We start from the raw sequence: 13,546 nt of genomic DNA, 5'->3' as shown, positions 1-13,546 counted from the left end.
GAATTATAGTTTTTTCGTAATTAAGATTTTAAAATAAAGCTTTCGGTGGAATTTATACAAAATTATTGTGTATTCAACAAACAAACACTTTTAAAACTAAAATTGTGTATTCAATAAACAAACACTTTTAAAAAATAGAAAATAACAGAGATAAATTCATAAAAATAAATATGTTTTTATAACAGTAAATCTATCCTTTCGAAGAACAGGCCTCTGTCCCTTTATCTTAATCTTTTCTGTCTCACTAGATTCATGGTTTTATGCAGTCGATATTTTACAGCTGGTAATTTTCAAGGGAGAAAAACAAAGGAAGAGATGAAGCTGACGTGACTGTCATGGCAATCTTAACATGATGTAACGTCAAAATTGTTGAAGTCATATATTTGATCAAATGCTTCTACAACTTGGTAAGTCGTAACATAACAAAATTTCAAGCTTGATAGGAGGAACAAAAACATGATTCTGCTGTGACACAGATCGGCAACAAAGTGATTTCTCTAATGTACAGATGTTGTGCACGTTGATATGATTCATGGAAGAGAAAGATAGATAGGCTACAGTACATGCTATAACACCTTTTCCTTGGACCTCATTTCAGATTTGGATCCACTCTATGCTTGTCTTGTCGTGGTTGAGTTCAAATTCAATTCAACCAGTGATCCAGGAGCTGCTGCGCCTGTACTTTGAGATAGTGTCATTATAGTGACCGTCAGCTGCAAACGATTTTACCTTCATTTGTTTGCTGGTTGCTTCTTTTCAGGTAATTTGAGAATACCCCTGTCTATTAAGGGCTGCAGTTCTTCCTTGGCTAGTTTACTGATCTTGGCGTCAGACGATTCCAAGAATGCACATATTACCTTAGAACTGCAGAACGTTACGAAAGACATTAACGTCAGATATCAAAATTATGCTTTGGCTAAATGCATTCTACTTGCAAGAGAGACTTGAATGTTAGCCTAACCTGTGACCTTGTGTCCACTGCTCACACTTTCCTTTCAAAGCTTTCTTCCATAGAGTGGTGGCAAACATGGAGCTTTCCATAACTAATTTCCTAATGGTCCGACTGGAGTGGAAATTTTCAAGGACATGATCCTTATCTGATTCCTCAAATTTAGATTCTGCTGCAAGTGATGCTATAGCTTCATGCAAGGTGTTCATCTTGTCACCCAAAGTTTCTTGAAGAATACCACCAGAACCCCCAGTTGCAACCTTCATTCATCACCAAGATAGATCAAATCAAATGATCTGATGGGTTAAGCCAGGTATTTACAAAGACATCTAGTGCCTGTTTGGTAGTGCAATTGCTCTTTGTTTTTTAAAGTGCGTTTCAAATTGATTTTGAACTGAAAAGGCATCAGATTGGTATTTTTTGAGAGCTTTAGGATGATTGTGACATGAAGATGTCGAAACCACAAAAAAAGCATCCCAATTTGATGCCTTTTCAGAAGCACCTGCAACACATTATCAAATGCACTCTTAATAGGGGCATGTATGTGCCTCCTAAACCCAATAATCTAGCAAAATAGCAAGTTCACACTAACATAGACTTCAGAAGAGAGGTGAAAATATCATAGCAAGTTTCAGCAACTGAACTTCTGGAGGTTGAAGTAAATAATTACTACAATAAAATATCAGATGCAGGGACTAACCTCATATATGACTTCTTTACCAAAATTTGATCTTAGCAACTCTTCTGCATTCTCGATACATATGTCAATGAGGCTCTGCAAAGCACAGTAGTATCAAAGCCAGAAGTCTTTCTGATACAGAGACACCATAGAAAGGAACAACAAAAGGAATTTTAGAGATCTTAATGTAACAAACCTCAGCAAGGCCACTGCCCACCAACAGCTCTTGCCTTCTAATAGAAGGATCTTTTTTGCCACCCTCAATGAGTTGAAGAGTTTCAGGACTTGTGCTTCCATCAGGCTTTGCCATTGTAACTTCTCTCCCATAGTTGTCCTTGTCACTAGATTCCTCGTCCTTTAAAGACTTAGTTTCAGAATTTACTTCCAATTCACCCTGCAAATGGAAAAGAAAAATAGTACATTCAAGCATTATTGCATCAGTGATCTAAGATCGTTCAGGGTCCAGATAAATGATAAATGAATATCACGTTACCATGGCATTGAGAGAGGAAATAGATAGGCTAAGAGAAGCCATTTCATCAGGACTGAAATATCGCGTACAATTTGGATTAAGCAACTGCAACAAAGGACGTCTTCCATTCTAATAAACAGTGAAAAGAATCAGGAACAAGTTTTGTAAGGGTAAAACCAGACAGCTAAAAATCTGTCAATATAAAAAAACTGAGATAAGAGATCCCACAAAATTAATTGATAAATAAATACGATGTAAGAACCAGTTTCCCAAATTTTGTTAGCAGAGGTGCCCAGGGGGTTTGATGATATGTTGAATCAATTAATAATTAATAGCCAGTCCTGTTTGTGGCATTCCGAATTTTAATAAACACTTGGTGACCATCCATGTTTTACAGTTAAAGCTACACAACACCTTTTCCCATTATATATGTAACCAAAATGACTTCCAAGGTGCAAGAAGAGTAGAAACCTTATCCAAAACAAGCTCCTTTAAGATCGACTGAAGCTCGCGAATGACAGTCTGCAATCAGAAGAGTTTAATAGAAACTCAATCAGAGAGACATTCAAAAGAAAATTCTAAAGAATAACAGTAATAAGCATCACAACTAGAAACAACCTTTGTTACGAGCTTTGTGTCGTCAATAGTTGAGACAATGCAGGCAAGTACCTTAAAACATCCGATACACAAAAAGTTAATAGTCAGAGAATACCACAGAACAAAAATATGATGACACAAGCAAGGAAACAGATGAAGCTGAAGATAATGCAAATGGGCATAAAAATTCAAAATACTGAGATATAGTCTAAAGCATATACATAACCTTCAGTCACTAATCTTTACAATTTGAACCATACCCCCCCCCCCCACCCCACCCCACCCCCCACCACCACTGGAAAAAAAAAACACAGCAAAGAATCCATTTACAACTACAGAAAACAATTCAGCAATATATGCAGATCTGGAGGAAATTATGTGGTGCAGGACCTACCCAAGGAAATACAGGAAACATAAGAGTGAACTCAATTGGTAAAACACAACATCAAATACTTAAATGAAACTTTTTAAGTCAGAAGACAATGTCAGGAAGGTGACTGTAACTTTTTTCTCCAGCCACAAGAACAATAAATACATCAAGCTACAGAGCAGGTACAGATGAAAAATGAAATCCTTACCAAACTTCCATATTGAAAATGAGCTGTTTTGCCTACTGTGCCTTTCAGTCCTTTGACAATCTTCTTTCGCTCCTGGATATTATCACAAAAGGAAAAGGAAAGAAAGATTAAAGGGCAATGGACAACCGATGGAAATCAGAATAACCCTTTTCACATGGTTGAATAAACAAACAACTATTTTTAAATCTTTGTCGATATTAAAGATCAAAAAAAATGCAACAAACCTTAGCACTCCCATGTTTGACACACAGTATCCCAATCCGAGATCCATCCCTTGTATGGATCATTCGAACAAGAAGTGGGCCTGACAATTGTTGAATTATTTCTGCTGCTGAGGTCTAAAAACAAACTTAATTTAGAAAGACAACAAAGTTGCAAAGAGAAACTACTACTGTAGAAAATAAAATGCTTCAAAATTTGTTCTTTTGAAATTGTTTAGGGCATTAAAATGTTGTTTAACCTTGCCAGCTATGCTGAGGTACTCTATTAGCACCCTGTGTATAATAGAGTGATCAACAATTCCTTTCTCCAGAATTGGTTGAATGACAGAAGCCATGTGTCGTAAGACTGAACCTTTCTGTAGGTTCAGCTTCAGGATAACATCCGGTAACCTGAAAGATAACCAAGGCATAGATAAATATTCAACAAAATCAAGAAAGCAGCATGACCATGGACTGTTAGAAAATATTACAATAGGGAACACTCTTGCATGGCAAAGTACTAGAAACAGAAAATGAGTCACCTGCTCTCTTTCATTGATGAAAGATCCTTGAACAATTGAAGTTCAGTGGAATACAACTCCATCAGAAGCTCTTGTTTTTGAGTTGCATTTGCCAGCTGGTATGCATGCTCGATAACTGAAAAAGAATTTTTTAAAAAAAGTAATCAGTTGCATTCTATCTTCAATAGGAAACCTTTATCCAATTCATCAAACTTGAGAAACAGTAGTATAGAAACAATATTTTCCTGAAAAGGATAGGAAAAACCAAAGGAAACCATAATCTAAAGAAAAATTCAAGGGAATAGCCTCTAACAAGGTAATGTTTTGCATCAAGTATAGGGATGGATCAGGTTTAGATCAACTATTGAGTCTCCAGAACTGACAAACCACCAGAATTAAGTTCAATGAAAATTGAGAGATTTAGAGTGAGTAACAGACAATTAAGCAGAATCAATATATCTTTAATCAGAGTATCCAAGAGATCCACCACTCCTTAAAAAAAGCAAACACAAACCCAAGTGTATAACATACCAACAGATCCAACAGTGTGTCGAAGAAGAGAAGCAGCATGCCCACGGAGGGAGCTGATGAACTCTGCTAGCTGTTTTTTAGAAGCTGCAAACAAGATAAAGAAGTTTAGATGATGAAAGTAAAAGGGTCTTACTTACAAGAATAAATATAATGTATAGGAACTGGCATTTTGATTGTCCCTCTAGTTTCTCTTTTGATTCTTTCAACTCAAAACGTACCATTATCTAGCATTTTCATCACAAGATGAATTGCATACTTGTTGGTCGCAAAGGTCAGAAAATGTGGCTTGAGCTCGTCAAATACGGTATCCCTTTCAGCTTGTGTACAATACTTCACACAAGTCTGAAAATGAAATAAAACAGCATAAATGAGGGATACAGCAAACATTTACAAACCAGTAAACTTAGGAAAACCCATATCATGGACAAACAAAAAGGAAGCAGAAAATCACCTGCAGAACACGAGACGAAACATGGGAGCTTGCAATTTCCGGAATCTTCCCCTTCATCTTTAGTATAGCTTCAGCAATAATCCTTTTAAGATAATTTAAAAGGGAAAAAATGGTTAAGAGAGAGAATGAAAGAAAAATCCCATGCACATGTAATCTTGGAGTTAAGCTTAACAAAAAAAAAAGGTACTTGGATCTCTCTTCTTTGACAATATTACGCTGCCTCATCTTTTCCCAAAGACGTGCAAGCTCCTGTGTGAAAATAAAAGATAATTGCTCAAACCAATAATCACAATAAACAAAACTTACAACATAAACTATAGCCAATACACACTTCAGATTTCCTTAAGAAAAAAAAACACCAAGCCTTGAACTTCAACTTATCTTTTCCAAAAATGATAAGTTGATTCCTAAAAGGACATGTTAGTCCCAGATAACTCCTTAAACCACGACTCAGAGACAAATGTTTGACTTCAATGAATCAAATTGGATGTAAAAACAAATTAAAAGAATACGCATACTTGTTCAAGAGTGTAATGTTGCTTCCTTCTCTTCTTCCTAGCCTCCGTCAATTCCTATCATCAAACAAACAAACAAAAACACTCAGTACGCAAAAAACAACTATACATAATAACACTAAAACTATACAAAAGAAATAATAAAAAAAAAACTAGAAAAGAAATAACCTTTGCATGTAGCCTACGCTCTCTTTTTGATAAAGGGGTGTTCTTCTCTTCACCAGATTGCGACTTCAATTTGCCAAAATTCTGCTTCTTAAATGGCTTGAAAGGCTTCTTTTCTTGCTTGTTTTCAGGTTTTGAGCTGACAAGCTTCGGTCTTTTAGAAAATGAGCTATATGTATTTGTCTTAGCATCTGGGTTTTGCTTTCTCTTCTTTGATTGGTTGTTACTCTCTTGTTTCTTCGCCGCCATTGAAGTACAAGCTTAGAGCTTTTAGTCGCTCTCGTGCTTTTCGGTTGGTCTTTGAGGGGTTTTTTGAGGGTTTTGGTCTTGTTAGAGATGATAATAGATGAATATGTCCTAATGTGGCCAAATGCCAATTTTGGATCCAAATTCAACTTAATGGGCTACTAAGGTGATGGGTTGGCCCATTATCTTTATATGTTTTTTTTTTCAATACTATAAATATTAGACGTGACTTATGAAAAATAAATTTTAAAATTTGGAGTTATAGTTTAAAATTTACTAGTACATTGGTACATGTCGCATGTTAGATTATTTTTTTTCTAAATTTAAAAAAAATATTAAGAGTATAGAGATATTATTAATAGTATTATTAAATTCAATCGAGCGATTTGATCTTAAAATCTATTAACCGGTTCTTTGCCTAACTTGAGTTTTAAATTAAATCGCATGGAAATTAATCCAAAGAGAATCATTCAATTTAATAGGTCTAAAAATAACTTGGATAGCTATTAAAAACATGGCATAGCTTTAAAAAAAAACTTTAAGACAACAATTTTTTTAAAATTCTAAGACAATGACATATTGGATTGACCTCAGTTACCCTGCGACCTGGGTCATGGGTTTAATAGCTTTGTTGTCTTTGTAAATTATTTTTATTTTATTTTATAATAAAATTAGATGCTTACAAAATCGAGCACCAAACCTAAGAAAAACATTATTGAGATCATGATAACCCTAGAGAAAAATAATAAAAATAAACCATGAATTTCATTTTCTAACCAATCTAATACTGAATGAGAGTGAAATAAAAAAAACAATTAGAAAAATTAAATGAACAAAAACTATATATATAAAAAAACATAACATGTTTGATGGGTGAACCTGTTAAACCCATGAATCGGGTAACCTGATTCAACACCTCAAACCTGCAAATTAGGTAATGGACTTTCTAAAATTGTTGTTTTAAAGTTTTTACCTAAACAATAATTAGGTAATGGACTTTCTAAATTAGACAATGACATTGGGATTAATAACTTTTTTTTAAAAAAAAAAAACTATTGTTTATTTAACTATATGATAACAAAAATAGACAATCGTCAAATCGAGCATCAAACCACTACCGAAACTTGTTTTAAAATATTATGATAACCTTATAAAAAACAAAACAAAACAAATTATAAATCTCAATTCTCAATCAGTCCAATATCAAAAGATGAAATTAAAAAAAAAAAAAAAGCTAAACCCGTCAACATGCCTATGAACTTTCTAAAATTTAATAAAATGTTTTTTTTTCAAAACTATGTTTTTAACTATATGATAAAAAAAATAGACGATTACATAATTGAGTTCAATAAAAAAAATACCCAGCTAAACCCGCGAACCGGGACAACCAAGGTTACTTGACCAAACTCGCAAACTGGGTCATTTACTCCAGAAGGTTGAATAAACTAGTTTTTATCAAAATCATTTTTTTATTTTAATAAACTTCTTTAAAAAATAAACCATATCGCGATATTGGAATATTTTTCTAACACCAACATGATGTTGTGATGTTTTTTGATATAGTGATAACCATATAAAAAATAAATTAAAATAAATTATTAACTCTAAATTCCTATACACATATCATATATAAGGATTAAATTTAAAAAAATAATTAATAATTAAAAGGAAAAAAAGTGTTAAAAATATATAAAAAAAATATTATGAATTGCTATTGTAATTTATAGTGCTAATGAGTGTTTGAAAAACCTTTTAGCTTATACTTAATCTATATAAATAGTAACACGTGGTAAAAAAAAAGTTAAAAAAATCTCTATTTAAAAGTTTTTTTAATGCTACATTTCTTAACTCTTAATTTATGAATTCTAACCTGTACTATCTCCTTTCAAAAAAATTAAATTTTTTTTGAATTATTCTTAACAGATTTATTTTAGATTTATTTAATAAAAAATTAAAAACTAATTTAAATCAAAATCCAAAAAAAACACATCAAACACAATCCAAATCTGTCTGATTGATTGTTGTAGTAAATTTTAGTAATAAAACTTTATTACAATAAGCTTATAATTAATCCTTGTAATGTGAATAGTTTGGTTCCATAGATAAATTATGTTGGCCTTGATGTCAAACAAATTCCAAATACAACAACTATGGGTCAACCGGTTTCAATTTTCTTTATTTTTTAAGCCAAAAATACATTGTTTTGAAAGAAAAAATTAGAAAGTCAAAACAAGTTTATTAGGCTGGCTTTGATTTTGATTTTTTGTGCTCCTGGTGGGTGGAATAAACCTGGGTGGTGTTTGAGATTCCAGTCGCAAATTAGTAATTGTTTTTTAAAGTATTTTTATTTAGAAATATATTAAATAATAAATTTTATTTTATTTTTTTAAAATTATTTTTTATATCAAGTTAAAATGATTTGAAAAATAAAAGAAATTTTTTTTTAAAAAAAAATTGAAATTTGACCAACCCTATTTCAAATGCAATAACAAATCAGGAGCTACAATGCATGTCCGCCATATTAGTGGATTAATGAGTGAAAAAACAGAATCATTACCAGAAAAATAAAATAAAAAATACTCGTTTTATTGTTCTTGAGGCATGTAAATGTACACTTTAGTCCTTATATTTTTTTATATTTACATTTCAGTTCTAAAACTTTATTTTCCTCTTGGATGTCGAGGGATAAAAAGGAAAGGCGTGTTTCAATTCTTGAAGGATAAAAAGGAAAGGCAGAAAAGTTTTGGCCGATCACATTTCGATAAAAAAAAATATCAATTTTAGTGTTAATTAGTTCTTCTTGAATAAAGGAGATTTTAGTAAAAAAATCATTCTATGAATTGAAAATATATCTTTTTATAAGAAAAATACAATAACAAAAAAATGGAGTTTCAACTAAAAAAAGGTTTGACGAAAATCTATATATATATATATATAAACTAGTTGCCCGATTAAATTGTGGTTTCTTGAAGAAAAAAAGAGATTATTTTAATGTCAAAGACTTGTTGTTCCTTACTTTATTATAACAATAATTTGCTTGCAGATGTTACCAGCTTGATGAAAATTGTGGAGTAGGATGTGGTTTATTGGGGTGACAGCTGACTTCAGTGTGTGTGTGTAAAAAATCCTTCTTTATTATTGTTTATCGACTAGGCATAGCACAACTTTGATTTAGAATCAAGCATTTACTGAGCTCTTCCTTTTATATGATCCATAATCTTCCTTCAGCAGATCAATGATTTAGTGATTTAATTAGGCTGTGAGAGAAGGGATTTATGCCTCATTTTTTAATCAAACCTCAAAGCTCTGGTGTAAACAAATTTGTAGCAGGAACATTTTGCAGAAGGAAACAAATCTGTACCATGCCATGCTGTTTTCAGGGGGGGCTCGAGATTAAAACACTGCAATTATTTTCCTGACAACCATGCCCATCACATAAAACCAGAAGTGCAAATCTTTATCAGAATCCTCGTAGCAGTCATGTCCTAGACCTTGAAGCAGAAGCTCCTAAACTTTATAAGATGCACTTTTCCTTGACTACAAAATACTGAACAAATCACATGATTCATGCAATTCATGTCAACTAATACTGCTGGTATACTGATTCATATACAATGAAGATTTCACAAGGAAACTGCATTGCATGCATCTGATTCTGTGAACAAGGTAAGGGGTTTAATAGAATACAGGTAGCAATACTAAGAATATTCATGTCACTTTTGTGGTTTGTTGCAATAACTACCAAAAATTTTCTTACACATGAATGAAGATATGAAGCTGTACAAATAATCTGCAGAATTGAACAGGAGGAATGCAAAACCAAGGGAATGAAGGAACAAATACTGTAGACATGTGTCTTATTGAAAAGAATCTGACATACTTTGGAGACCATAAGCTGTGGAAGAATCCCTTTTTACCCCATATGACTGTACTTTTGAAGGAACGGTATTCATAAGTTTGCGGATTTACCATAGGATTTCAGGATGGAATAGCAAACCGAGGAAGAATTTGAATATGAGCTGTTGAGTTCAGGACATGGTTCCGGGGAAACAAACTCTGAAAAGCCAATAACGTTTGAACATGTCCAAGAAGTTGAGGTGGCGGGAATTGTTAAGGAGACATTAAATAGACAAATAGAGGTGAAAGGAGATTCTGCAAGTCCCGTGAAGTTGCCAGCCATAGTGATGTTTGAACCAGTCACATTTTGCAAAGTGATTTGATCAAGAATTGGGATGGCATTAGGATCGAAACTGTCATCCGGATGTGACCCACAATCACCAATGGCACCAAACGCCATGTTGATATTTTTCAATTCAACATTTGATATGATGATCCGTTTGATATAACCACCTCTGCCCTTAGTTGTTCTAAACTCAATGCCACTAAATGAGTTGTATAGGTAGACCTGCTCAACATACACATTAGAAATGCCACCGGACATCTCACTACCAAAGGCTATGGACGAGCCTGAAGATGATTGAAGGTAGACCCTTCTTATGTGTACATCTTGTGTTGGCCTATCATAGGCAATGCCATATTCATCCCAACCACTCTTGAGGGAAATCGCATCATAACCAACCTTGATGAGGCTGTCCTCTATGCACACATTATTGGAAGAATCTGAAAATGTTATAAAAACCGAGTCAGCTGAATTCTTGTCCAACAATGATTACAAAACACAATCAAGGCAGTTCATCCACACCTAATCTCTTCGCTCATTATATTAATAAAGCATTCTTAGTTCGAGCAAATTATACAACTTAAAATTTTGAGGATGAAATAGAGTTAGTATTCGTACTGAGGGAAATTAGTGGAAAACATGTTAATTACACAAACACAAGTTCCACAAACCTGGAACTATGCCGATGGTGTAAGGGGATTCTCCAGGAGCAGAGACTGAAATATTTTGAACAAGCACATTACTGCATCAGAGACAATTTGCACACAAAACTAAGTCACTCCATCTAATATTAAGCTGTTTATTAAATTAGCAATCACCTGGATCTTAGAAAACTTACCTGCAATATACAGGATGAATGTTATATGCAGGAGCATTCAAGAAGGTAAGATTTGAAACTACTACAAGATCAGATGATGTAAATTCCACAAGGTGAGGGCGGCTGTAGTTCAAGGAATGGGACTCGAACCAATCCCACCAAACTGAACCCTGACCATCAATGGTCCCATTATCACCTAGACCAGCAAATAAATGTCAGGTAAGCAGCAATCAAGACCAAACAATCGGTTATTGAAAGAGAAACAAATGAAAATGCAAGTGCTTTTACCAGTAACTACCACATCAGTTAGCATATCTCCATTTATTAAACTTCGATATCTTTTTCCAGGAAGTTCAATCCCACGACCATATGAGGGTAAGGGATCAACAAGATCCCAATGGGATGGATCCTGACAAGCAAGGAAAGCATGCGTAAGAATCCCAAGGATTGAACACAACAAACCAAAATTTTTCATTGTTAGAAGATTTTTCTGCATCTATCTCTTCACTAGAAACAGGTCAAACAAAACAAATGAGGGAAAACAAATACGAGAAAGCAAACAGTGAAAAAGTACCTGAGATCCTAGAATGACAGCACCTTTTTCCAGGAAGAGTGTGAGATGGCTGGTAAGACTGAAACTTCCAGTAAGCCATTTTCCGGGTGGGACATAAAGCTGAGCACCGCCCTTGTCAGTAAATGACTTTAGATAGAAAATGGCATTCTGAAAAGCAAGAGTATTCAATGTTTTCCCATCTCCAACTGCACCAAACTCCAAGATCGACACACTATGTGGCCTCGGTTTTAAACCTGGCTTAAAGTCACACACTCCGCTACTCTCTTCTGCATCAATTCTAATGGCAATGCTCAGTGCCAGTAGCAAGAGTAATGCCACCTGAAAAACAAGAGCAAAAACAACCAAATCTAAGAACAGATTCGTAGAATAAAGATTCATTTTGCGCAACAGTCAATTAAATAAGAGAGCAATAAAAAATTCAAAGCAATCATGAATTCCATTGAAAATTCATTGAAACAGGAACAAGCAGACTCTAACCTCCTCTATTGGATTCTTAGAATCTAGTGAGTTGTACAAAGCTCACAAAACAACCAAATCTCAGAACAGATTCGTAGAATAAAGATTCATTTTGCGCAACAGTCAATTAAACAAGAGAGCAATAAAAAATTCAAAGCAATCATGAATTCCATTGAAAATTCATTGAAACAGGAACAAGCAGACTCTAACCTCCTCTATTGGATTCTTAGAATCTAGTGAGTTGTACAAAGCTCACAAAACCAACAACAGAATAAGAACAAAGAAAAGCAAAAACCAGGCTGTCCATTTTATCACAAAAAAAGATGCCATATGGAGACAAAGAGTATTCTTCATATTATGTAAGAATTTCGCAAGCTAACAATTCCCTTTACACCCCAAAAACTATTGGAAAATCCTATTATGATGAAGTATAGCAGGCAACTATTAGATTTTAGTTGACAAGAGGATGCCTTCAAGTGAAGCAATGAAATACATGAGATCATAATGGAAAGCAATTTATAAAAAATAAAATAAAAATAATTATACTGTATTTTCTAGTAAAACAAATTAGCCTCCTTGTGATGTGGAAGCTGAACTGTGGTTTGGTGAATCCAAAAGAAAGGAAAGCAATGCAGTAAACAAATCAACTAATCAAAAGTATAAACGGTACAAAAAAAAAAAACTCCAATGAGAGCAGAACTGCTCAGAGTAACAGCAACACAGAAAGACCAGATATTCAAGACACAACTAAATTTAGAAAAGAGAAGAGATGGAAGAAGCAAAAAAGGAAAAAAAGAAATCTATCACACAATAATATCCAAATTAAAAGCATCGGTTCAAGCAAAAATGGAACTTTACTATCACCATATTTAGAAAAGATAGAAGCATAGAATGCCCATGAACCAAGATATAGCAAAAATGAACTGAATTCACAGCCATAGCCATTGCTGTGAAACACTGATGCACTATACAACAAAACATGAGAATTCCAGAAAGGCAGACAAAAAATACTTTAAAAAAACAAAAATATATCACAAAACCAATCAAGATTCCAAGCTTTCCAGATTTGCAGGAAGAGAAAAGGAGAAAGAAACGCAGATATATAAAAGAAACGTACTTACTGGCATCTTCGTGAAGAACTCACAACTTCTTCTTCTTCTTCTTCTTCAGCAGTGTTAACCAAAAAGGGAGCAAAGAAAACACAGTCTGGCTAGCTAATGCCCCAATAACAACAAACTGCAGAACAAAAAGAGAAAAAAGAAAGAAAGAGAAAGGAGGGGGAGGGGGAGGGGGAGGGGGGGAGGGAGAAGAAGAAGAAGAAGAAGCAGCACAGAAACAGGGACAGCTTTGTGTAAGCATGTATATTATAAGCATTAATTATATATAAATGACAAAGAACATTTTCTTTATTTTTTCTTTATTTATTTATTTACTTATCATTGCTCACTACCATCACTGTACATAAGTTACCATTATTTAGATCCGGACAAGTCTGATGTCTCGACCTGGAATCTAACTAATCTAAGTTCGGATTAGTCCAATTATAGGAAAAAAAATTCGGCCGACCCAGTTCTTAAAACATGGTCATTAACTTGTTTTTTTTTTAAAAAATTGA

The 13,546-nt window shown here is 33.8% G+C and overlaps 2 protein-coding genes across 2 annotated transcripts; both read right to left on the bottom strand.

Annotated features, from left to right (window-relative positions):
• Positions 1–355: 355 nt before the first annotated feature.
• LOC7496505 (pumilio homolog 24) lies at positions 356–5,996 on the bottom strand. The gene is made up of 17 exons (XM_002314317.4): positions 5,662–5,996; positions 5,497–5,550; positions 5,166–5,227; positions 4,979–5,060; positions 4,746–4,869; positions 4,528–4,611; positions 4,018–4,132; positions 3,736–3,886; positions 3,500–3,613; positions 3,276–3,347; positions 2,719–2,769; positions 2,572–2,622; positions 2,122–2,229; positions 1,825–2,022; positions 1,650–1,724; positions 962–1,209; positions 356–864 (listed from the first exon to the last, which is right to left on the bottom strand). Exons 1-17 carry the CDS (start codon positions 5,905–5,907, stop codon positions 732–734), a joined length of 1,968 nt encoding a protein of 655 aa, XP_002314353.2. The 5' UTR covers positions 5,908–5,996; the 3' UTR covers positions 356–731.
• Positions 5,997–9,600: 3,604 nt separating this feature from the next.
• On the bottom strand, positions 9,601–13,267 carry LOC7477215 (probable polygalacturonase). Its single transcript, XM_002314316.4, has 6 exons — positions 13,053–13,267; positions 11,476–11,793; positions 11,190–11,310; positions 10,923–11,097; positions 10,756–10,826; positions 9,601–10,524 (listed from the first exon to the last, which is right to left on the bottom strand). Exons 1-6 carry the CDS (start codon positions 13,056–13,058, stop codon positions 9,854–9,856), a joined length of 1,362 nt encoding a protein of 453 aa, XP_002314352.3. The 5' UTR covers positions 13,059–13,267; the 3' UTR covers positions 9,601–9,853.
• Between the last annotated feature and the right edge of the window lie 279 nt (positions 13,268–13,546).

Source organism: Populus trichocarpa, chromosome 10, assembly GCF_000002775.5.
Source record: "Populus trichocarpa isolate Nisqually-1 chromosome 10, P.trichocarpa_v4.1, whole genome shotgun sequence".
Taxonomy (NCBI): Eukaryota; Viridiplantae; Streptophyta; class Magnoliopsida; order Malpighiales; family Salicaceae; genus Populus; species Populus trichocarpa.
The sequence above is the reverse complement of the archived record's forward strand: the minus strand, read 5'-3'. Positions and strand labels throughout refer to the sequence as shown.

What these genes read in the sequence shown, in the direction of transcription:
- LOC7496505 (XM_002314317.4), bottom strand. Translation starts at nt 5,907, where the DNA reads ATGGCGGCGAAGAAACAAGAGAGTAACAACCAATCAAAGAAGAGAAAG. An exon ending in ATTTTCAATATGGAAGTTTG is followed by an intron (nt 2,770 to 3,275) that starts GTAAGGATTTCA and finishes GGATGTTTTAAG; the next exon opens with GTACTTGCCTGCATTGTCTC. An exon ending in TTTCCTCTCTCAATGCCATG is followed by an intron (nt 2,023 to 2,121) that starts GTAACGTGATAT and finishes TTCCATTTGCAG; the next exon opens with GGTGAATTGGAAGTAAATTC.
- LOC7477215 (XM_002314316.4), bottom strand. An exon ending in CTGTCATTCTAGGATCTCAG is followed by an intron (nt 11,311 to 11,475) that starts GTACTTTTTCAC and finishes CTTGCTTGTCAG; the next exon opens with GATCCATCCCATTGGGATCT. An exon ending in ATTCATCCTGTATATTGCAG is followed by an intron (nt 10,827 to 10,922) that starts GTAAGTTTTCTA and finishes TCTCTGATGCAG; the next exon opens with TAATGTGCTTGTTCAAAATA.